Raw genomic sequence first — 24,027 nt, 5'->3', positions numbered from 1 at the left:
CACGTGGACACGCCGGGCACGGCCGGCTCCTGGCGCCCTGGCCAACCCTGGCTGGCCGACCCAGCCATTGCTTCCGGGCACTGCAGGGCCCTTGACAAAACGCAAGTTTGGGGACGGGGCAGGGGCTGAGCGCAGGCCAAGAGTGACCAGAGACAGCCAGTGCGACAATACAACAATAGTGCAATAAATGCCCTTATTTATTATAAGAGAGAAACATTAAAAACTCCTTAGACAAAGGGACAACAGGTATTACAGTATTTTCAGGTTGCCAAATTCACAACAGCCCGGTCTAGGAGATCTATGTGAGGTCCCGGCCTGCCTGTCCCACCAGGAGGCCTGGCTTCTCTGCCAAGCCTGTGTCCAGGCGCCTGGCGTGACCAGCCGTGACGCCCAGCACCACGGTCCCCGCTGCATCTCAGCCGCTGGCCACCTCCCACACCAGGATCTCGTTGCAGGCCGCCGTGAAGAGCAGCCTGGCGGACGGTGTGAACCTGCACAGGTGTACTGCGTTGTCGTGGCCAGCAAAGTCCTGGGTGGTCCCCGTGGCACAGTCTACCAGCCTCAGCATGCACTCTGTGGGCGGATGGCACAGGTGGGCCAGGGCCCGGCAGCACGTGGAGGCTCCCCCAACCCACCAGGACTGACCCCGCTGGGCATGATGCTGATCGGGGGAGCCAGTGGGGAAAGGGCTCCTGGCTGTGTCCTCCACCACCCAGGGCCTGCTGCCACCGGGACTAGGGGGCGCATCATGCTGCCGCCCCCCAACTGGGCCGGGCCCCCCCTTCAAAGTCACTGCCACCCCTGCATTCAGGCCCCGTGCTGGGCACTGTGCCTGGTTCCTCATCTGCCTCATCATCTCCTGACCCCAGCCTGGGGTCGGGGTCGGGTCGGGTCCTCACCCCACCCCAAAGACAAGAAGCCTGGAGTGAGGCACCACCTGTCTTGAAGCAGAGCACCAGGGAGCCCACCTGGCCCCCACCTAAGAGGCCCAAGTCTGCATCTACCAGCACTCACCAGCAAAGCCGATAGCCAGGAGGCGGGTGCCAAGGGACAGGCTCAGGGACATGGCAAAGAAGGGCAGTGGTATCTTCTCCACCACCTGCGGGCAGCCAGCATGAGGCTCCAGGCCTGTGGGCTCAGGGCTCAGCCAGTCCCCACCTACCACCCTGGATCCCCAGGGCTCCTGCTGACACGTGGGCGGGTGCGCGTACCTGCTTCTGGCAGAGGTTGTAGATAATCACCTCCTTGTACACACCAGGGCCCACATACATCAGCAGCGCCCCATCCCAGGGGCAGAAGGCAGCAAGGGAGGGCGGTAGCTGGCCCTGAGTCTGCAGAGGCACAGCGTGCTGTGGCCGGGCAGATGAGCACGGGCCCCACCCACAGTGCCAGGAGCTTGTCTTACCTCTGTGGCGGCAGGCGTCGGGAAACTCAACCAGTCCACCAGCTCACAGCGGTTCCGCAGCCAGTTGGAGGCCCAGACGCTGACCCGCTGGTCCCCACTGGCGGCCAGCCATAGGTCTGTGCCCTCCACCCCTAAGTCTCCACACTGGGAGTAGGGTGGGTGTGGGCTGACGGCGCCTTCTGACAAGATTGCGCCTGCCCCCCTAGCATCCCGGCCCCCACTCCTGCACGGCACCCCAGCGCCCACTCCCCCCAGCATCCCGGCCCCTACTCCCCCCAGGACCCCATCCCCACTGCCCCGGCACCTGGCCCTGCTCCCCCCAGGACCCCATCCCCACTGCCCCCAGCATCCCAGCCCCTGCTCCCCCCAGGACCCCATCCCCACTGCCCCAGCACCTGGCCCTGCTTCCCCCAGGACCCCTTCCCCACTGCCCCCAGCATCCCAGCCCCTGCTCCCCCCAGGACCCCTTCCCCACTGCCCCCAGCATCCCAGCCCCTGCTCCCCCCAGGACCCCATCCCCACTGCCCCGGCACCTGGCCCTGCTCCCCCCAGGACCCCTTCCCCACTGCCCCCAGCATCCCAGCCCCTGCTCCCCCCAGGACCCCATCCCCACTGCCCCGGCACCTGGCCCTGCTCCCCCCAGGACCCCTTCCCCACTGCCCCCAGCATCCCAGCCCCTGCTCCCCCCAGGACCCCATCCCCACTGCCCCCAGCATCCCGGCCCCCACTCCCCCCAGGACCCCATCCCCACTGCCCCCAGCATCCCGGCCCCTACTCCCCCCAGGACCCCATCCCCACTGCCCCCAGCATCCCAGCCCCTGCTCCCCCCAGGACCCCTTCCCTACTGCCCCGGCACCTGGCCCTGCTCCCCAGTTCTTGGGGCTGCTTTACCTCTTTGCGTGTGACATCGATAGTAGAGATCGGGGCGCTCTGGTGGTCACTCAGCACACGGAAGGTCATCCCTGTGCAGGGGTGGCTCACAGCCACGAGCCCATCCTTGTCTCCGGAGAGGACAGTCTGACCTTGGACCATCACCGTGTGAGCCCCAGCCTGGAGACTGGACCTGGGCCAAGTCAGGACAGCACCCTGCCCCCAACACCCAAATCCTCACCATCCGTAGAGAAGGCAACAGCAGTCAGCGCCGCCGTGTGGGGGTGCATCTTGAGCTCCATGGCCGTGCGGGAGACGCTGAAGATGCGCAGGGAGCCGTCGCCATAGCCCGCCGCTAGCCGCTGCTGCTTGGGGCGGCCACAGCACGGGGGGCTCCATGCGAGGCAGAGGCAACTCTGGGGACCCACGGTAGGAAACTTCAGCACCCACAGGAGTCCTGGGGACATACACCCAGGCCAGAGGGAGGAGGCAGCTACCCCGCCCACACCAGGCCCCTGCCCCTAGCCTGGGCGCTCCCCACACACCTGGTTCAGCACCTGGAACTGGATCACCAGCTCCATGCTGGCCAAGGACCACACCCGCACACTCCCATCCTCACTGCACGTGGCACAGTGCGACTCCCCGGGGCTGAAGACCACCTCATTCACCTGGGGAAACCGTGGCTTGGCTGGGGGTGTTGGTCACCCTCCCTGAGCCCTCTGGCCCCTGGGCAGGCATTTCCTATTCCAACTCCCAGGGCCAGGATGTCCCAACCAGGGCATCTGCCTTGGCCCCGGCCCACTCCACGCAGCGAAAAGCAGTGCTGGCCTCCTGTGGGTGTCACCCTGCTAGACCTGGGTGAGTCCAAACCAAAATAAGCCCACTAGCCAGCCAAACTCAGTAGGACACGGAGGAGAAAGCTGTTCTGATGGAACCTCAAACACGGCCATGTGGTCGCGTACCTCTCACAGGCTGCAGACCACGGCTGAAAGCACAGATGCCGCGGGCTGCAGCCGACACACCACGCAGTCGGTCGCATTCCTCCTCCCAAGTTGCTGCCCTTTCCCAAATCGGGGGAAAAGGTAGACGCCACTGAGCACTAGGACTGCTGGTGTGGCAGGAAGGAGACAGGTGCCACTCACCAGTAAGAGGAAGCGACACAGGCTGGCGCTGAACGTGAACGCTAAGTGCAAACGGGAACACACAGCAGTTCCCCATAAAATCAGCTCGGTTCAGCCCAGCAATTAGGGCCTGCAGGGCTCGGAGTGTGACCTCTCACAGCCCGTTTCCCTGGGAGGGGCCCTGGGCCCTGCAAAGAAATAGCCAAGTACAGGCCTAGGCAGTACCCCACAGGCGGAGCCTGGAATGCCTCGCACTTCCATATCACAGGGAGGCCACCAGTGACCACGGGCTCAGGTCAGACTCAGTCACAGGGAGACCAGTGACCACGGGCTCAGGTCAGACTCAGTCACAGGGAGGCTACCAGTGACCACGGGCTCAGGTCAGACTCAGTCACAGGGAGGCTACCAGTGACCACGGGCTCAGCTCACAGACTCAGTCACAGGGAGACCAGTGACCACGGGCTCAGGTCAGACTCAGTCACAGGGAGACCAGTGACCACGGGCTCAGCTCACAGACTCAGTCACAGGGAGACCAGTGACCACGGGCTCAGGTCAGACTCAGTCACAGGGAGGCCACCAGTGACCACGGGCTCAGGTCAGACTCAGTCACAGGGAGACCAGTGACCACGGGCTCAGCTCACAGACTCAGTCACAGGGAGACCAGTGACCACGGGCTCAGGTCAGACTCAGTCACAGGGAGACCAGTGACCACGGGCTCAGGTCAGACTCAGTCACAGGGAGGCTACCAGTGACCACGGGCTCAGCTCACAGACTCAGTCACAGGGAGACCACCAGTGACCACGGGCTCCAGTCACAGACTCAGTCACAGGGAGACCACTGACCACGGGCTCAGCTCACAGACTCAGTCACAGGGAGACCACCAGTGACCACGGGCTCAGGTCAGACTCAGTCACAGGGAGACCAGTGACCACGGGCTCAGGTCAGACTCAGTCACAGGGAGACCACCAGTGACCACAGGCTCTGGTCACAGACTCAGTCACAGGGAGACCAGTGACCACGGGCTCAGCTCACAGACTCAGTCACAGGGAGACCAGTGACCACGGGCTCAGCTCACAGACTCAGTCACAGGGAGACCAGTGACCACGGGCTCAGGTCAGACTCAGTCACAGGGAGGCTACCAGTGACCACGGGCTCAGCTCCCAGACTCAGTCACAGGGAGACCAGTGACCACGGGCTCAGGTCAGACTCAGTCACAGGGAGACCACCAGTGACCACGGGCTCAGCTCACAGACTCAGTCACAGGGAGACCAGTGACCACGGGCTCAGGTCAGACTCAGTCACAGGGAGACCACCAGTGACCACGGGCTCAGCTCACAGACTCAGTCACAGGGAGACCAGTGACCACGGGCTCAGGTCAGACTCAGTCACAGGGAGACCACCAGTGACCATGAGCTCAGGTCACAGACTCAGTCACAGGGAGACCAGTGACCACGGGCTCCGGTCACAGACTCAGTCACAGGGAGACCACCAGTGACCATGAGCTCAGGTCACAGACTCAGTCACAGGGAGACAAGTGACCACGGGCTCAGCTCAGACTCAGTCACAGGGAGACCAGTGACTGTGGGCTCCGGTCACAGACTCAGTCACAGGGAGGCCACCAGTGACCACGAGCTCAGGTCACAGACTCAGTCACAGGGAGACGAGTGACCACAGGCTCAGGTCAGACTCAGTCATGGGGAGACCAGTGACCACGGGCTCAGCTCAGACTCAGTCATGGGGAGACCAGTGACCACGGGCTCAGCTCAGACTCAGTCACGGGGAGACCAGTGACCACGGGCTCAGGTCAGACTCAGTCATGGGGAGACCAGTGACCACGGGCTCCAGTCACAGACTCAGTCACAGGGAGACCACCAGTGACCACGGGCTCTGGTCACAGACTCAGTCACAGGGAGACCAGTGACCACGGGCTCAGGTCGTGGACTCAAGTCACAGGGAGGCCACCAGTGACCACGGGCTCCGGTCACAGAGTCAGTCACAGGGAGGCCAGTGACCATGGGCTCAGGTCACGGACTCAAGTCACAGGGAGGCCACCAGTGACCACAGGCTCCGGTCAGACTCAGTCACAGGGAGGCCACCAGTGACCACGGGCTCCGGTCACAGACTCAGTCACAGGGAGGCCACCAGTGACCACGGGCTCCGGTCGTGGAGTCAGTCACGGGGAGGCCACCAGTGACCATGGGCTCCAGTCATGGACTAAGTCACAAGGAGGCCACTAGTGACCACGGGCTCCAGTTGGAGACTCAATCCCAGTGAGACCAGTGACCACAGGCTCTGGTCACGGACTCAGTCATGGGGAGGCCACCAGTGACCACAAGCTCTGGTGAGACTCAGTCACAGGGAGGCCACCAGTGACCACAGGCTGTGGTCACGGACTCAGTCATGGGGAGGCCACCAGTGACCATGGGCTCCAGTCACAGACTCAGTCACAGGGAGACCAGTGACCACAGGCTCCGGTCATGGACTCAGTCATGGGGAGGCCACCAGTGGCCACGGGCTCCAGTCACAGACTCAGTCACGGGGAGACCAGTGACCACAGGCTCCGGTCATGGACTCAGTCATGGGGAGGCCACCAGTGGCCACGGGCTCCAGTCACAGACTCAGTCACGGGGAGACCAGTGACCACAGGCTCCGGTCATGGACTCAGTCATGGGGAGGCCACCAGTGGCCACGGGCTCCAGTCACAGACTCAGTCACAGGGAGACCAGTGACCACAGGCTCCGGTCATGGACTCAGTCATGGGGAGGCCACCAGTGGCCACGGGCTCCGGTCACAGACTCAGTCACAGGGAGACCAGTGACCACAGGCTCCGGTCATGGACTCAGTCATGGGGAGGCCACCAGTGACCACGGGCTCCAGTCACAGACTCAGTCACGGGGAGACCAGTGACCACAGGCTCCGGTCATGGACTCAGTCATGGGGAGGCCACCAGTGGCCACGGGCTCCAGTCACAGACTCAGTCACAGGGAGGCCACCAGTGGCCACGGGCTCCAGTCACAGACTCAGTCACGGGGAGAAAGGTAAAGGACCCTCACGCATCTCAAACTCAACTTTCCTCGCTGGCTCCCATCACCTTCAAATACTGAGTACAGGCTTCTAAAGACAGAAGTGAGGGGCAACCGGAAGATGGGACTCGGCATCCAGGAGCCACCAGCCCCGTGGGCCTGGCTGACCACATGCAGAGCTCAGACCTGCAGGACAAAGCCCATGGCCACGGCTGCCGGACCGACGCCATGCCAGAAGCCTGCTCCAGGAAGGGAAAGGCCGGCACCTGTCCTGCTGCCCCAGTTCACCCGGGAGGCCACTTCCCCTAAGGCTGCAGTGGGCGGGTGAGGGGGTGGCACGGTGGCTGCCCCAATCTCTTGAGGCCATGCAGCTTCCAGGCCAGGCGGTCCCAGAAAGGTCAGGGAACAATCCCATGGGGCTACGTCAGCAAAGCCCGTCTATGAGAGGTGCTGGGACAGACAATGTGGGCTTTTTAAATCTTCTTCCTTTGAGATGGAGTCTTGCTCTGTCACCCAGGCTGGAGTGCCATGGTGGGATCTCGACTCAAGGCAACTCAAGGCCTCCTGGGTTCAGGCGATTCTCCTGGCACCTCCCGAGTAGCTGGGATTACAGGCAGGCACCACCACACCTGGCTAATATTTATTTTTTTAGTAGAGACAGAGTTTCACTATGTTGGCCAGGCTGGTCTTGAACTCCTGACCTCAGGTGATCCATCCGCCTCCTCGGCCTCCCAAAATGCTGGGATTACAGGCGTGAGCCACCGCACCCAGACTGATATGGTTTCTTTGACAATTACAAAAAAAACAAAAAACAACAAAACAAAAACCACACAAAACAGTATCGGGGAAAGAAAGATTCGAGAACACATGGGAGGCCTGGGAGGCCTGGCAGGCAGCTCCCTCGTGCAGCCACAGCTGGGACGGCTTTGACGGATGTGTACACCCAGGAACCCCAAGGTGAACGCTGCGAGCCAGAGACAGCAGGACTTGGAATAATCTAATCCCAGCTAGCGGACATGCAGCCGGCAGGCAGTGGGGGCGCCGGGTTCAGCTGCCCTGCCTCTGTCCGGGCTCAAGCCCCTCACCTTGCTCCTGTGGCCACTGATGAGACGTGTGCTGGTGCCCTCGGCCCAGCTGACAAACCAGAGTGTGCCCGCCGTGGTGCCCACGATGCCCATGTCCACACTGTCATCAAAACTGGCGCTCACCACAGCCCCGTCCAGCACCAGCTCGCGTTCCATGAGCACAGAACTAGACCTGCGGGTGCAGGGAATGAGGAGGGGACAGCGGGTCTCAAGGCTGATGATAAGAGCCGGCTGGGTCCCCAGCCAAGGCAGGGCCCTCAGCATCCCGTCTCAGGACCTGGCTGTGCCCATCCAGGTGGGGGAAGAGAAAACCCTTAAAGCGGGGGCTTCTGAGGCTGCCCATCCCCAATGGCAGCCGGTAAGGCCCAGGACACACCCAAGCCTGTCCCTCAGAGGAGCTAGTGGGGGGCTGATCTGCAGGGCAGCCTAGGAGGGGAATTGGCTGCAAGCTGGATTAGGGACACCCACACCCACCTGCAGCCAAAACACATGGGATGAAAGGCTCACCTGGCACCTGAGCCCTTGCGCCGCCGCAGGTCCGACACTGCCCCCACGGCCCACAGGCGCAGCCGCCCCGTGTTGCAGCCGCTGACCAATCGAAAGCTGGAGAACAGCAACAGCCCTGGAGGCAAGAGAGGCCATGAGCCACCTTCCCAGGTCACAAGGCTGCCTGGAGGCCAAGACTGGAGATCAGGCCCCTGCCCCAGCTCTGAGGATTCCAGGTAGGGTCCTGAGGGGCCACGAGGCTTTCACGGGGCACCTACCAATGCCACTGTTGTCCGCCTCCCAGGCCAGGAAGCAGCGGCTGGCACTCGTGTCCCAGACACAGACCTGGCCGGAGCTGGTGCCACAGTAGAGCAGGGGGGGTGCCCCATAGCAGAGAGAAGTCAGCTCTCCAGCTCCAACTGCCTCTGGGACCGGCTCTCGGTGCACCTGGCAGGGTATGAGTAGCCAGAGGTCAGCAATGTCCCCAGGCCCAGCCAGATTCCATTCCACAAAACAGCCCCTGGGCCCGCACACCAAGCGGGTGGCCTAGCACCTGAAGGCTGGTGTCTGCCCCATGCTGCTGCAGGAGCCAGAAGGTAACAGCGCCCTGACCCACACAGGTAAACTCGCCGGCGCCCCAGGGGTTGAAGGCCACACTATACGCTGGCTCCGGGAGGCAGGTGGAGGACACGAGGTCACAGGTGGCCATGCTCCACAGGGTGAGGGTGTGGTCACCATGGCCCCCTAGGAAGGATGCACAGCAGCCATATCAGGTGCGTAGGTCCAGCCCTCACGGGGTCCAGGAAAGCCCCTGGCCTCCGCCCTCCCTCCCACTGACCCAATGTGACGAGAAGCCTGTCATCTGGTGAGAAGGCCAGGGCCAGCACAGAGGTGCTGTGGTGGGAAATAAGATGCTGGCAGAGACCGCCAGACACATCCCAGATGCGGATCTGGCAATGCGCAGCCACGCTGCTGCCTCCTGAGGCAGAAGCCAGGACCTGGCAGGAAAGAGGGCAGGTGGTGAGCGGGGAGGCTGCAGCCGGCTGGGTCCACCTCGGCTCTGCTGGCTCAGGCTGGAGCGGCCACCTGCACCATCTGTGGTGGCAAGAGCCTGCTCTGGTCTGGGAGCCAGGTTCTGCTGGGCACTGTGGCCCCAGGCGAGGAGGGCGACGCAGGCGGTCACCTGGGCACTGTGGCTGAGGGCCAGCGTGGAGATCTCCGCAGGGTGGCCAGGCCAAAGCTGCTGGGCGCCAGAGTGCAGGTCTTCCACCACCACCAGGCGGCCACATGTGTAAGCAAAGAAGCCTGTGAGCAAAGAGACAGTGACCTAGGGAAGGAGTCTAGAAGGAAGGGCGGGGCCTGGGGAAGGGGCCGTGCAGCGAGGGCGTGGCCTGGGGAAGAGGCTGTGCGGGGAGGGCGTGGCCTGGGGAAGAGGCCGTGTGGGGAGGGCGTGGCCTGGGGAAGAGGCTGCGCGGGGAGGGCGGGGCCTGGGGGAAGGGGCCGCGCAGGGAAGGCGGGGCCTGGGGAAGAGGCCGTGCAGGGAGGGCGGGGCCTGGGGGAGGGGCCGCGTGGGGAGGGCGGGGCCTGGGGGAAGCGGCCGTGCAGGGAAGGCGGGGCCTGGCGAAGGGGCCGTGCAGGAAGGGCAGGGCCTGGGGAATGGGGCCGTGCAGGGAGGGCGGGGCCTGGGGAATGGGGCCGTGCAGGGAGGGCGTGGCCCGGGCAAGACGCTGTGCAGGGAGGGCGGGGCCTGGGGAAGGGGCCGCGCGGGGAGGGAGGGGCCTGGGGGAAGGGGCCGCGCAGGGAAGGCGGGGCCTGGCGAAGGGGCCGTGCAGGAAGGGCGGGGCCTGGGGATGGGGCCGTGCAGGGAGAGCGGGGCCTGGGGAAGAGGCTGCGCAGGGAGGGCGGGGCCTGGGGGAGGGGCCGCACGGGGAGGGCGGGGCCTGGGGGAAGCGGCCGTGCAGGGAAGGCGGGGCCTGGCGAAGGGGCCGTGCAGGAAGGGCGGGGCCTGGGGAAGGGGCCGTGCAGGGAGGGCGGGGCATGGGATGGGGCCGTGCAGGGAGGGCGGGGCCAAGCGGTTGGTCTGGTCCAGGGACAGGGGCACCAACCAAAGTGCTTCACGGGGCGGGACGTGCGCTGAAGCGCCACAAGAGGCTACCCGAAGACACAGAGCCCCACACTGATGGTTGGCGCTCGTCTGCCCCCCCCAGGGCCTGGCCTACAGGCAACGTATCTTGGCTGGGGTGGGGGTAGACTCTCGCCCCTCACCTGTGTCCGGCCTCCAGACCATGTTGGACCGCCCGTTCCCGCTGTAGCCAACGACAGCCTTCAGATGCAGCCGCCGCCGTTTGCCGCTGGGGGTAGGCGGGGAGGTGCCCTGCGAGGAAGGAGACCTGGATGCTGCTGGGCCCCAAAGCCTGCATACAGGAGGCTGTTTTGGGGCACACTCAGGCCAGCTGCAGAGGGTAGCTGGGGCACTGATGGGGAAGCTGGCTGGGGTGGGAGGTGTGGAAGCTGTGGGCACTCCATGTGCCAGCGCCCGGAGAGGCACTGGCCTGTGGGGTTCTCAGGAAGGGCAGCTGCTGGTGTGAGAGGAAGGCGGGCCAGCAGGAGGCTACCACAAGGTCCCATCTGGAGGGCACGGTCGGGGGTGTAGGCTGGGGGTGCCTCCAGGTGACAGGCTCCCAAGGGCTGTCTGCCTGAGTAATAGCTCCAGAGCCATTACTCAGGGTTGCTTTGGAGACCAAAAGCAATCCTGGGTAATTGCCAGGGAGCCCTCGGGGGGGCCTCTGTGCTTACTAGGAAGAAAGAGGGCTCCCCAAAACCACTTCCCACCTTGGCAGAGTGGGGGCTGCAGCTGACCTTGGCAAGCATGAAGGCCTTGTGGGAAGCCAGGCAGGTGGTACGTGGGGTCCCCAAATTACTGGTGTCCCTGGTGCCTGGCAGGGAGGAGGCAAAGCCTGTGGCATCGTACCGCCCTACAGCCCTTCAGAGACACCACGACATGCAGAGCCTCCCACAGGCCCCTGCCCTGCTACTCAGCGAGAAACACACAATGGGGCAGAGGCTGGGGCCACAGGCACAGGCAAGCTGTATCCCACCCGCAAGTGACCTTGCCTCATCACCCAGGGGACTCCCCAACCACCCTAAGGCTCCTGCCCTCCACTGCTCACAGGGTTGGCTGGGGGGACAGGGAGGTGGGGCAAGCTCCCAGGAGCCCCCTGCTGCAGCCGAGGCCCCGACTCCATCCCTGCTGGCCGCCTCCTCCATGAACACAGGTGGGCCTGGGACCTGGCCAAGCCTCTTGGGGCTACGGCTCTCCTCACAGGGTCCTTCCTCATCCAACGTGGAGAAGGTGCCCAGGAGCAACAAGGAGGGGAAAAGCTGCCCATACCCCCCGCGGCTGCCCCCACTGTACCCCACCGGGCAAGCCGTGATGGCACCTGTGCCCCAAAGTTGGACACATGTGAGCACCTGCTGCCCTCTCAGACCTCCAGGATCCCACCACTCCCATAGGACCCCTGCTGCTCACCATCACCACCTTTGGGAGGCCTGGCACAAATGTCCAGCCGTGGTGGAGATGCCGGAGATGGCTTGGGGACCGGCTCCTGGGGGAGCCCGCCTGCCCTGGACTCAGCGTCCTCCAGCTGTCCTGTGCCCGGGCCTGGGGAAGAAGGAGCCCTGTAATGTTTGGAGAGGAAAGGAAGGGCCACTGGGTGGACACGGGACTGGCCCCAGAGCCAGGGCAGCGCCTGCCCCCAAGCTGACCACAGCCACTCACCTGCCTCACAGGCTGGGGGACCCCCGGGGAAGCTTTGCTCACTGGAGAGGGAGGAGAGAGGGTTTCAGGAGGGCCTGGGGGAGCCTTAGGCAGACACAGCTGTGGGTAGACACTTACCTCTCAGTGGTAGCCAGGATATCCCAGAGAAAGATGGCGTCCCCTGCGCTGAGGACCTGATGCTGGTCAGGGGAGAAGGTCACAGCCTGCACGGGCTCTGAGTGGCCGATGTACACCTGGAGGTAGTGACATCACATGCAGGGACCCAGAAACATGGCATGGATGCTGCCATGTGCTCAGCCCCCGAGGGGCGGTGAGCAAGAGGCCCCGCCCCACACAGTGTTAGTCCCCCACATGGAGGCACAGGGAGTCCTGGGGGGTCATTCTCCTCTCACCTCTGCTCTCCCTGCCCCCAGGACAACACTGCCCCCACCCATGCCTTCAGGGGTCTCCTCAGCCACCTGAGGAGGCTCCTGACGGCCAAAGCTGCCTGTCTGCCCACACACACACCTGGGGGCCTGGGCTGGCCTTCGTCACATAGTCCCACACCTTCACGGCCCGGCCAGCGGCCATCAGCAGGAAGCAGGCGTCCTCACTGACTGCCAGGGAGGGACAGGGCCCAGGGTGGACACCAGGCAGCTGGAACACAGTGCTCTTGGGAAACGCCACGTCTCAGGAGAGTGGCCGGCAGCCTGGGGCCTCCCCTCATTTGGAGTGTGGTGACAGCCCCCCACCCAGCTGGAGGGGCTGCAAGCACAGAGGTCAGGCCAGGACAGCACAGCGGGGGCCAGGTGGGCGGGCACAACCCTGAGGCTCACCTCCCGGACTATGTGGCCCGATGCAGCATCCAGCACCACGACTCTGTTGGACGAGGTAGACACCAGCAGGTGGCCCAGAGCCACAGGGCCGAAGCACACGGCCACGGCTGAGTCCAGGCGCCCACTGGCCGGGTCCAGAGTGCCGACGCCAACTCGCAGCAGCTGGGGGGAGTGGCAAGTGGCCGACAGTCAGGGCTTCCAGGCAGAGCCGCTGCCACCCAGGGCCAGGCTCAGGAGAGAGGCCCCGGGGACACTCACCCAGTGAGTCCAAGGCCTTGGCCTCATCTGGGCCCTGCATGGCTGATGCATACTCTGCAGCAGGAGGCGGGGCAGGGCATAAGTTCTACTCCTGAGTGGCTGGGACCTCCCTCCTCCCCCTGCGGCCAGCCTCTCACTGCTCAGTCTCCCTGGACCCAGGAAGACTGAAGACTCACCTCATCCAGGGAGGCCGAGCCCATGACCGTCACAGTGTGCCTGGAGGGGCCCACGAAGGCCAGCAGGCAACCATCCCCACTGACTGCCAGAGCGCTGGGCCTTGCGGGGGCATCTGGGCACACCACGTCCGCTGTGGACACACAGGGCAGGCGTCAGTTGGGCAGGGAAGGAGCTCTGGGATGTGCATGGCCAGGACCCGGGAAACCCCAACCTTCAGGAAACACCAGCCCAGGAGCACAGATGCATCAAACAGGCAGAGGAGCGCCAAGGTGCCAGTGAGCGCCAGGCACTGCCAAGGGAACTAGGAGTCCCCCTGGGCCAGCAGTGGCCATAAGTGACCACTCAGGTGGCCACAGGACAGGCCAGGTCCCCAGGGCTGAGTCTGACCCCAGCTGCTGACCTGGAGCTCGGGTTGCCTGCCTCCTCCTGGGCACAGACCTGGGCTGACCTCTGGCCTTGGGGGCCAGCAAAGGCTAAACCACAGTCTCCCCAGGGCCCTGACAAGGTTACTGAGGCGGGCCACACTGCCCCACAGGACACAGCCTGTGGACCAGGAAACTGGCATGTGCATCCAAACCCAAGCCTCCCCTCCCGAGGGTCCCCCGGAGCAGCTGGTGGGGATGACCTGCCACTCGGAGGATGCGGCACTGGGGGTCTGCACAGCTGTACTGGGCCAGGGAGCCCTGGCAGCAGGCGCTGAACAGCAGGCGGCCATCAGGGGTGGCAATCAGACCGGTGACGGCTCCTCGGTGGCACCTGCAACACACATGGGGACCCTGCTGGCTCCAGCCACAAAGCCCAGCGAGGGCACAGAAGCCCCGAGAATCACAGGGTCCCTGGACCTCCAGCCAACCGGCCCAGCTACAGAAGTCCCAGAGAGGCAACAAAGGGTGGGGCTCCGGCCAGCGCTGGCCGACCTACACATGGCCCTCCCCAGTCCAGACCCCCCATTGGGGGACCCCCCCTAAACCACCCCAGCTCCTACTGTGGGGCCCAGGCTCCCAAGGGGATGGTGGCTGGCTGGGCCCTTACTTGTGTTCCACCAGGGCCTCGGCGGCCTCCAGGCTGAAGGAGCGCACGGCCCCACTGCTGAAGCCGCAGAATAACGTCGGCCTTGTGGGGTGGAAGGCGACAGCGCACGGGGCCTCCTCTGACGATGTGAAGTCATACAGCTATGGGGCGGGGGTCATGCTGAGGGCAGTGCAGGGATCACAAGGGCCCACACCCATGGGGCCGACACAGGCTGGAAACACCAGGTCCTGTGGCCCCCCTTCCGCCACCCCCGCTTCAGGCCCTCTGGCCCTCCCTGCCGCGCTGCCCTGCCAAACCCCACCTGCTGCAAGGTGGCCAGATCCCAGATGCGAATGGTGCGGTCCTGGGACACAGTGGCCAGCTGCCCCCGCCTCTGCTCCGTGGCGAGGGCCAGCACTGGGGCAGTGTGGGAGCGAGCCAGCACGCGGTACACCCGGGACGGGGTGTCCAGGAAGCCCAGGTAGCCCGAGGAGGTGGTGGACAGTACACGGAGGCCGTCGGGGCTGACACAGACTGAGCTGACGGGGCCCTCGTGCTCTGTGGGTGGGGTGGGGTCAGGGACTTCCCAGGCCCACCCCGGGGGGGGTGCACCCCATGCCAGAGCTAACCCTGGGCAGCCATTGTTCAGGGTTTGGGTTCCCAAGGGCCAGGCAAATGCACTCCATGCTGCTCAAAGTCCCAGGCTCAGCATGGCTGGAAGATGCAGCTCCCTTGAGACCGCCACTCCTGGGTCAGGCAGGACCCAGGCTGAGAAGCCTTGCCCACCACCCGCGGCTCACTGGACCCTTCCGGGAGGCTGCCCTGCGTGCTGCCCAGTCATCAGCAGCCCCAGGCCTCAGGACATGGCCGCTTGGCCCCGTGGCTCCCTGTGCAGACAGGAGCCAGGGCGGCTGACAGCAGAGCCCTGGGGACTTGGTCCTCCCTGCCCCAGCATCCAAGAAAGGCTGTCCTGGAGCCGGAGTGCCCACCTCACCTGCCTCCAGGAGCACCGAGGAGAAGTCCAGGGGCCAGAGCCGCAGGTAGCCGTCCTCAGAGCCCACAGCGCACACGGCCGGGGAGACGCTGAGGCTGCTGATGGCAATGCCAGGGCCTGGGAGCAAGGGGTGGGGGGGCATCAGTGCCTCGGTGTCCCTGCCACCCTCGCCACGTGGTGAGCACCCTCCTACCTGAGCTGAAGGTCTGCTTCTGTGGCCGGGGGCCACCCGGAGTCCGTGCAGGGAGCAGGCGGCGGGCACACTTCACGACCACGCGCTGACAGTCTATCTCTAAGACGTGGCCGCTGCGGCTGCACACGAAGCTGCCCGAGGAGGCAGCAGGGGAGGTGAGGCCCTCAGGGCACCGGGAACCAGGGCCCCCACGCTGGGGCAGGCAGCAGGGAGGGGCGGCGCTCACAGCATGGTGGCTGAGGTCTCCTGGCAGCCGTCCTGGGCCTGCTTGAAGGCGAGATCGGTGAAGTACAGCACGTGGTTCTCCCCCAGGTCCACGGGGCAGGAGCGTAGGACCCCGCCACGCAGCCGCCAGAGCAGCACGCTGCCCTGCCCACATGATGCCATCCTGCAAGGAACAAGGACGGGGCACTGCTGCAGCCGGGGACCTGACCCGCAAGGAGGTGCCACGTGCAACCAAGACTGTGAATGAGGGCCCAGCCTGGAGGAGGTAGCTGGGGTTCAGCCCCTGCGCCAGGCCCGGACCCTCTCCCCGCATCGTGGATGGGAGGCTGCATCACCTGGTTTCATCAAAACAGGCGACCCGGAAGGCCTGGATGTCACAGTCAGTGAGTGCCTTCGCCAGAACGACCACCTTGCCACCAAGGCCCACCTGGCCGGTACCCCAGGCCACCACCATCTGCAACAAGCCCAGGCTGAGCCCACACGGCAGGGCCATCGGTGCCACCTGGATTCTGCGAGGTGCAGCTGAGCTTCACCCAGAGGTGGCTTTTCTCTCAGACAGAGACCAGCCTCTGAGCCTGTGGCCACAGGGGGCAAAAGGACTGTCCCCTCCACGTGCTCGCCCTGAGATGTGGCAGCTTTGGGACCTCTACAGAGACCAGCAATGCTGGGCACTGCAGCCCAACCCCAGAACAGTGAACACCTGCCCACAAGTGGGAAGGTGATGGAAGGCAGCTCCTGCCCAGGTGTGGTGGCTCATGCCTGTGATCCCAGCACTCTGGAAGGCTGAAGCCCGGAGTTTGAGACCAGCCTGGGCAATGTAACAAAACCTTGTCTCTACAGAACGTTAAGAAAGCCAGTTGCGGTGGTGCAGGCCTGTGGCCCAGCTATCTGGGAAGCTGAGGCAGAAGGATGGCTTGAGTCCAGCTGGCAGGGAGGTCAGGGAGGGGTCGAGGTTGCAGGGAGCAATGACTGCTTGCACCACTGCATTCCCGCCTAGGTGACAGAACAAGATCCCGTCTCAAAAAAAATGTTTCAAAGGTGTCCCCACAGAGATGCTAGGCGCTTCAGCTGTGCGGAGGTGCCGCCGATGCTCAGGCGTGGGTGAGCTTCAGGGGTTCTCCCACGTGAAAACCTCACACCCGCGTTATCAGCAGAGACAACGTGGCGGGGTCCAGCGGCGGAAAAGCCGAGAGACACGGAATGTGAGCACCGAAGTGCATGGAGCCCCATCACAGGGAGGAGCCAGAGCTGGGAGCCAGGGTTACGCCACGGTGGAGTTTCACATCACAAAGACCCTCCCAGCTGCCTGCACGCATCAGAACAGCCCCGCCCACCCCCAGGCGAGGGCCCCGTTACCGTCCTCCCGTGTCGGTCCTTGCCGACCCCACAGAGAAGGGCCCCACGGTCAGCAAAGCTGTGAACAGGGAGGAGGGAGTCAGCGTCGCCCGGGCTGACCCCCACCCGCTGCATGGCGCAGACCTGTGCCCACCTGAGGGAGCAGACAGCGTGCATTGGACTCCGGAACAGGGACAGGCAACCCCCAGTCTGGAAGTCCCAGAGTCGCATCATGCTGGGGGCCCCGGCCTGAGCTGAGGCCAAGAGTGAGCTGCCCCCATCCAGTGCCAAGGCGGAGACCTAGGAGGCAGAAGTGTGAGGGAGGGTGCAGTGGCCTTTGGGTTGGAGCCGCCCTCGGCAGCACTCACCTTGTCCGTGTGTCCGAGGAAGAAGCGCTGCTCCCTGGTGTCCACAAGCAGGACGATGATGACTGAGTGACAGGGGTACACGACAGCCGCCCCGTCCGCGGTCCACACGGCCTGGCACAAGGGGGCGGGGGGCTGAGGCCACCGGTGGTACACCCGGCCCCTCCTGGCTGCGGGGAGGTCAGCCTCACCTCCCACAGCCCAGGGAAAGGAGGTGGCAGGCCTGGCATATGCACCTGGGCACACAGCCCATGGAGGCAGGAGAGCACGCACCCCCTGCACACACTACATACACAGAAGTCATGGGATGCACGTGTCGAAAAGACAGCTGTAATGCACAAGCAGGCATGTACACGTGTACGTGCACACGCCACGCTCTCTAACTGCCTCCAGCACAAGGAACTCTGGGGTGGAGGTAGCAAAAGGCCAAAGGACCCCCAAAGACTCAGAGCGGGCACCCAGCAGGGCCTGACAAGGGCCCAGGAGAAGCCCACCTCTGCCATGGGGCTCCTCCCCTAGAAGGGCCACCTCACCCATCAGGGACCCACAGGTTGCACCCACAGCCTGGTCCCATGCTGCTGGTCTGGATCATCAGAGTTCTAATGACATGAGAGCTCTGGGTCTTTCCTAGCACTTAGCTCAGCTGGTGAGTAAGAGATATCCGTGACCCCGATAGCCCTCGGGCACCAGGAGGAGACAGCAGCTGTGGGCAGGGCAGGCATCTGCAGGCGGATGGGGGACGGGACCCCTGTGCCGTGGGGGCTTGGGACCCTGCACAGCCACCACAGGACATAGGTGTCTCCTCTGTCCCCTCCTGTACTTGGCACTCTAGCCAGCCACTGAGAGCTGCTCTGGACCCAGCCACAGGACCCTCACCTGTCTGGTGCTGTGGCCGCCAAAGCCGATGACACCCTTGAGCCTCAGGACCGGGTCCGGGAGGAAGCGCTGAAACAGGCATTCACATTGAGGCCCTGGGAGGCTCAGCCAGGTCCCCAGGACACCCCTGACCAACCCCGGGCCCTACCAACCTCCAGCTCTCAAGGGCCTGCCTCTCAAGAAGACTTCCCTGGCCCTGAGTGGCTCCTGCTGGCTGTGCTAGGGTGGAAGCTGGGATTTGGGCTGCAGTGCCAGACCTTCACGGGTTCCCCACAGACCACCTGGAGCTGGGGCATTGGGGGCGACCAGAAGCCCTTTCTTACTGCGTGGACAGAGATCCTTCCCCAAAGCTACCTCCTGCCAGCCCTGCTCCCTGCCGGGAGGCTAAACTAAAGACGATCAGAGGCACATCTGTCCTCACCTGGGCTGCCAGCTGCCCTGGCTGCTGTGGGATGGGCACTCACCTTGCAGGAGCCGGCATCCTCAAGGGCCACAGGAACCTGAGCCGACTCTTCCATCTCAGCTGACTCGTGAGTCAACACGTGGGTGCCAGCAGCAGCGGTGTGGACATCAGAGGCCTCCGCCTGGGCCCAGGGCTCAAGGGGCCCTTCCGTGTTGGACGCCTCTGAGCGCCCTCGGGATAGGCTGACCTTCGGGAAGGGCTTGGGTGCCTTTACACTGGGACCATCCCCACTAGAGGCCTCTGGGTGCTCTCGGGTCAGACTGACCTCCCGGAAGGGCCTGGGTGCCCAGGGGGCCTGGCCGGACTGTTGGGGAAAATGTCCCCATCAGTGCCCTGGGCCATCACGACCCAGCCCCATCTCAGAGGGCAAAGGGGATACTCACGGCTGTGGGGCCGAGCATCTGGACCACGGGAGACACACTGTTCCGCACAGCTTTGCTGGAGGCCACCGGCCCAGGCCCCAGGAGGACTGCAACAGAGCAAAGAACCCCAGTAACATTGGGCGCGGTGGCTCACGCCTGTAATCCCAGCACTTTGGGAGGCCGAGGCGGATGGATCACGAGGTCAAGAGATCGAGACCATCCTGGTCAACATGGTGAAACCCCTGTCTCTACTAAAAAAATACAAAAAATCAGCTGGGCATGGTGGTGCGCGCCTGTAATCCCAGCTACTCGGGAGGCTGAAGTGGGAGAATTGCCTGAACCCAGGAGGCAGAGGTTGCGGTGAGCCGAGATCGCGCCACTGCACTCCAGCCTGGGTAACAAGAGCGAAACTCTGTCTCAAAAAAAAAAGAACCCCAGTAACCCAGGGGCCAGCTGTGCAGATGCCTGGTGAGGGTGACACCCAGGAAGGGGCAGCAAGTGGCCCAGCCTTGCCGGCTCTGCAGGACGCACAGCCGGCAACCCCACTTCCACCCCAGGACCTGAAACCTTCCTCTTCCAGCTGGAAAGCTTGGGGCCTCCAGGTACCCCTCACACAGACCTCCCACCCATGTGGTACTGAGAGCTCAGATGACTGGAGCTTGGTAGGAGAGAGGCGGGCTGGGAAAGGACCCAGTGGTGTGAGTGGTGTGGTGGCTGCAGCTGCTGCATGCCCAGAGCTGCCCGTGTATAGGGCTGAGGGTCCCACAGGGTCGTGGGGTGTCCCTTATGCTGTGCTGAGGCGCAGGATCTGAGAAAGAGATGGGACACAGAAGTACGAGGAAAACGCAGCCGGTCTCGGGGGGCCACGCCACCTGTAAGTGGAGTCAGGAGAGGCCCCAAATGTCCAGAAGCATCAGTATCTGTCGTGTATAGGTTAGGGGGCAGGGCAGTGAGTGAAGTCATCTTTAAGGACAGTGATAGGGTCGTGGGCAATAAAACATGGGGTCCACCCCCATTAGGTCACCTAGGCCAGGAGGTGGACAGTGTACAGCAAGGGGCCCGTTCCCATGAAGGCAAGGGCTGTGTGCAGTAAGGGGTCCACCCCCATTAGGTCACCGAGGCTTGAAGGGCCGTGCGCAGTGAAGAGGGTGCAGTGCGCAATACCTCTATCTATGGGCAAACTACTTCTAAGAAGATTTATAGGAGGATGCTTAAGTCCACAGCAGTGACAGAGCTGTCAGGGTTACCGCCCCCTGCTGGCAGCTTCCAGTGGGTTCTATGGGAAGATGCTTTTCGAGCAGCACAGCAGCAAGAGCTGATAAAGTTCACAGTCACAAGGTGGATTGCCGGGCTGAGGGCAGCTTTCACCAAGAACTGGAGCAGGGTCCTACAGCTCCTTTGTCAGGAGGAGTGGCTCTCGCCCCAAGCCCGCCATACAGCGGGTATCTTTATGATTCTGAACGCTGCCGCCTGGGCCATGGGTTCTTGTCCTGGTGTAACTGTTTTCCTTTAAATCATGCTCTGCACTGTCTGCTCCAGACATTCCTCGCACTATAAGCGGCTTATTCCTTAATTCATGCTGTGTACCGTGTCCACTCTAGGCATTCCTCTGATTATGAACTGAGATATAATTATATGTAGGGAAATATTCTTTAGGCACTCAAACCATCAACTATTAGATGATCACATGTAGAGGTTTATATAAAGGGATTCTTCAAGCCCTAATTCTATAAACTAACATATGATTGTATAAAGGATTATGTAAAAGGAAATTGCTGAGTAGTAACACTATAAAGTGAGATATTCCTCAAGCCCTGACTGTGCCAGGGTTCTGCTTAGTTCTCATTCCTCGGTGCCTGTATGGGGGTTACCCACACTCATGGGCAGGTGCAGGGACCCACGACCCTGTGGGGCCCTCAGCCCTCTACACAGGCAGCTCTGGGCATGCAGCAGCTGCAGCCACCACACCACTCACACCACTGGGTGCTTTCGCAGCCCGCCCCTCTCCTACCAAGCTCCATGAACCCTGCAGACCTTAACCTGGGTCCCGGCTGACCCCACAGTCCCACCTGCCTCAGGAGGGGAACGGCTCTCCTGAGTCAGCTCCGAAGGCACTTTCAAACGGTCACTCGGAAACCTTGGCAGAGGGAGGGAGAGTCAGTGTCTGAAGGCCCCGGGGCCACCTACCTCCCACCACCGAGACCTCCCTCGAGAGAAGCAGAATCACTCACCGCACGTGGATGTAGCGGTCATGCCAACTCTCTCCCTTGGGCACAGGGAACGCCATTTCCCGAGGCATAGGAGTCAGGGGCAGTTTTGTGCCCTGGGTCCCAGTGACAGCTATCAAGAGCAGGGTTGTTCCAGGTCAAGAGAAGCTCTTTGGCCCCCTGAACACCAGGCACCCACCAAGGCACTGCCACGCCACCAGCCCGCCCCAGGGCTGCCTCCGGGATGGGGTTCATGCTCAAGCTGTACCAGAGATGAGACAGCACAGCCTGAGCACTGCACTCTCCTCCTTGACCCAGGCCCCTCCAGGGCTGAGAACCTGGGTGACACAGAGTAGGGAGCGCAAGTGCGGCGCTCACCAGGCTGGAAGCACAGGTCGCTGGTGTAAAGGTTCCTGACCAGCAGGCTGGCGCACAGCCTGATGCCCTTGAGGTGATGGTAGCGCCGGTTCAGGTAGACCAGGAGGATGTCCTGCAGGTCCAGCTGCAGGCAGGTCCAGCGGGGTCCAGCAGCAGCCAAACCCACCAGGCCTGCAGGACGGGCACTCGGGGTCAGCACCCACCCTCCTGACAGCCGCCAACTCCCAGAGCCGTGAGCTTGTGCCTCCCCAGGCTGTCCCCCAAGCCACAGAGGAGCCCGACGAGGCCGAGCAGCTCCCTCCTGGACCATCCACGCCCCATCTCGGTGTCACCTCTCTGGAGTGTTCCGGCCTCAAGGATGAAGGGAAACTGAAGCCACGTGGCTGTGGACTTAAACTCCTTGAAGAGGTTGGAGAAAGACACGCGAATGACCTGGCCGTCCTGCGGGTGCCAGAGCAGGGTGGTGAGGAGACAGGACGGCAGGGGTGCCGGGCCCCCACGGAGCCCCCAACCTTGGGCTCTGTACCTCGGTGGACACATCCAAGTGGATGACAAAGTGCTTGCTGGGCAGGGGCCGGAAGAGCACATACAGGTATCGCCCAGTCAGCCCCAGGGACTGCGTGCTGGTCTTGGGGAGCTGGATGTAGTTGGCAGCAGAGACTGAGCCCCGAATGCGATACACAGCGCCCTTCAGGGTCTTGTCCTGGAGAGGCGGGAGCCTGCGTCACCGACAGCACCCGGGAGAAGCGCGGCCCCGGCGAGGGGACCTCGGGGTCACGATGGCACCCGGAGATGCGCGGCCTCGGCGAGGGAGAGGGGACCTCGGGGTCACGATGGCACCCGGAGATGCGCGGCCCCGGCGAGGGAGAGGGGACCTCGGGGTCACGACGGCACCCGGGAGAAGCGCGGCCCCGGCGAGGGGACCTCGGGGTCACGACGGCACCCGGGAGAAGCGCGGCCCCGGCGAGGGAGAGGGGACCTCGGGGTCACGACGGCACCCGGAGATGCGCGGCCCCGGGGAGGGAGAGGGGACCTCGGGGTCACGACGGCACCCGGGAGAAGCGCGGCCCCGGCGAGGGAGAGGGGACCTCGGGGTCACGATGGCACCCGGAGATGCGCGGCCCCGGGGAGGGAGAGGGGACCTCGGGGTCACGACGGCACCCGGAGATGCGCGGCCCCGGGGAGGGAGAGGGGACCTCGGGGTCACGACGGCACCCGGAGATGCGCGGCCCCGGGGAGGGAGAGGGGACCTCGGGGTCACGATGGCACCCGGAGATGCGCGGCCCCGGGGAGGGAGAGGGGACCTCGGGGTCACGACGGCACCCGGAGATGCGCGGCCCCGGGGAGGGAGAGGGGACCTCGGGGTCACGACGGCACCCGGAGATGCGCGGCCCCGGGGAGGGAGAGGGGACCTCGGGGTCACGACGGCACCTGGGAGAAGCGCGGCCCCGGCGAGGGAGAGGGGACCTCGGGGTCACGACGGCACCCGGAGATGCACAGCCCCGGGGAGGGAGAGGGGACCTCGGGGTCACGACGGCACCCGGGAGAAGCGCGGCCCCGGCGAGGGAGAGGGGACCTCGGGGTCACGACGGCACCCGGAGATGCGCGGCCCCGGGGAGGGAGAGGGGACCTCGGGGTCACGACGGCACCCGGAGATGCGCGGCCCCGGGGAGGGAGAGGGGGTCGTGCGCTGCGGGAGAGCCCCGGAGCCCGGCCGCCTACCGTCACCACGGCCACGTCCCCCTCCTTGGCTGAGCGCTTCCACTCGTCCACCCGGAAGTATCTGAAGACGTTGAGGAACGGGTGCTGCCACGCTGCGGAGGGGGGTGGGGGCGTCAGGGGACCAGGCAGGAGCCGGCGGGGCGCAGGCGGGAAGCCAAGCTCCGGGACCCTGCCCGAGGGAGACTCCGGCCTCGGGGCCCAGGCGGGGGCCCTGCGCGCTCCGGCCGCCGCCCCTGGACCCCGCAACCCAGGACCCCCGGTGCCCTGGGGCCCCCGCTCGCCGCGCGCTACCTCGGGCCATGGCGCCGCCACTCGAAGTTCCCGCCTCGGCCTCCGCGCGCCCCGCGTAGGGCGCGCAGCTCGGCGCCTGGCAACGGCCCCACTTCCGCCATCACTTCCGCCGTCATGGCGGCGCCCTGGCCACGACACTGCCCGCTGTGCAGCAGCCCGCGCGTCTCTCCGGCCGCTGGGACGTCCCCGCTGCCTTTGCCCCGCGGGCCTCCCGGGGCAGCCCCGTGTTAGCCCGACCGGCCTCGAAGCGCGCGCGGGTTGCGGACCCTCCCCGGCCCGCCTGTCAGCGCCTCGGCTGGGGCTGCCCCTGCCACTGTCCCGCCGTCCGAGACCCCTGGTCCACACCCGGATACCCCGGGTCCTGACTCAGGTGGGCCGCGTCACCCCTGCCCAACAGGGAAAGCAGTGCGGGCGCCCGCAGAGGGCCCGCTGGGTTCAGAATGGGACCCGGCGTTCTAAGGCGGCCCCAGTCCTGGTGGGGGCGGGGTGGTCAGGACCGCACTCCAGGACCATTTCATGTCCTTGGGCCCTGAGGCCGGGCTCTGGCTCCAGACAACACCAGCAGCAGAGGAAGGAGGACCGCAGTG

At 64.5% G+C, this 24,027-nt stretch overlaps 1 protein-coding gene across 21 annotated transcripts; it reads right to left on the bottom strand.

Annotated features, from left to right (window-relative positions):
* Nucleotides 1–179: 179 nt before the first annotated feature.
* WDR90 (WD repeat domain 90) lies at nucleotides 180–23,518 on the bottom strand. Of its 21 annotated transcripts, none has more exons than XR_013524488.1 (42): nucleotides 23,441–23,518; nucleotides 23,150–23,241; nucleotides 21,954–22,130; nucleotides 21,760–21,868; nucleotides 21,428–21,598; nucleotides 21,074–21,182; nucleotides 20,912–20,979; nucleotides 18,864–18,949; nucleotides 18,482–18,784; nucleotides 18,018–18,086; nucleotides 17,145–17,255; nucleotides 16,931–17,076; nucleotides 16,798–16,855; nucleotides 15,777–15,895; nucleotides 15,443–15,604; nucleotides 15,217–15,347; nucleotides 15,024–15,140; nucleotides 14,352–14,587; nucleotides 14,051–14,190; nucleotides 13,644–13,774; nucleotides 13,018–13,148; nucleotides 12,584–12,745; nucleotides 12,276–12,419; nucleotides 11,886–12,001; nucleotides 11,769–11,809; nucleotides 11,520–11,651; nucleotides 10,823–10,926; nucleotides 10,256–10,364; nucleotides 9,174–9,295; nucleotides 8,829–8,988; nucleotides 8,544–8,734; nucleotides 8,269–8,437; nucleotides 8,012–8,126; nucleotides 7,505–7,676; nucleotides 3,418–3,584; nucleotides 2,821–2,943; nucleotides 2,517–2,691; nucleotides 2,297–2,427; nucleotides 1,406–1,549; nucleotides 1,212–1,331; nucleotides 1,015–1,099; nucleotides 180–573 (listed from the first exon to the last, which is right to left on the bottom strand). XR_013524488.1 is itself a non-coding variant. In XM_078344187.1 (41 exons), exons 6-41 carry the CDS (start codon nucleotides 21,139–21,141, stop codon nucleotides 416–418), a joined length of 4,722 nt encoding a protein of 1,573 aa, XP_078200313.1. In that variant the 5' UTR covers nucleotides 21,142–21,182; nucleotides 21,318–21,598; nucleotides 21,760–21,868; nucleotides 21,954–22,130; nucleotides 23,150–23,241; nucleotides 23,441–23,518; the 3' UTR covers nucleotides 180–415. The 21 variants fall into 21 exon arrangements, 17 of the variants coding, with proteins under 17 accessions (XP_078200313.1, XP_054098346.2, XP_078200303.1 ...); XR_013524489.1 differs by having other exon boundaries at nucleotides 10,850–10,926; XR_013524490.1 differs by having other exon boundaries at nucleotides 10,850–10,926; nucleotides 12,276–12,404.
* Between the last annotated feature and the right edge of the window lie 509 nt (nucleotides 23,519–24,027).

Source organism: Callithrix jacchus, chromosome 12 (assembly GCF_049354715.1).
Source record: "Callithrix jacchus isolate 240 chromosome 12, calJac240_pri, whole genome shotgun sequence".
In the NCBI taxonomy this organism is placed as follows: domain Eukaryota; kingdom Metazoa; phylum Chordata; class Mammalia; order Primates; family Cebidae; genus Callithrix; species Callithrix jacchus.
The sequence above is the reverse complement of the archived record's forward strand: the minus strand, read 5'-3'. Positions and strand labels throughout refer to the sequence as shown.

What these genes read in the sequence shown, in the direction of transcription:
- WDR90 (XM_054242371.2), bottom strand. An exon ending in GGCGGACAACAGTGGCATTG is followed by an intron (nt 8,127 to 8,268) that starts GTAGGTGCCCCG and finishes TCTTGCCTCCAG; the next exon opens with GGCTGTTGCTGTTCTCCAGC. An exon ending in CGACGCCTGCCGCCACAGAG is followed by an intron (nt 1,332 to 1,405) that starts GTAAGACAAGCT and finishes GTGCCTCTGCAG; the next exon opens with ACTCAGGGCCAGCTACCGCC.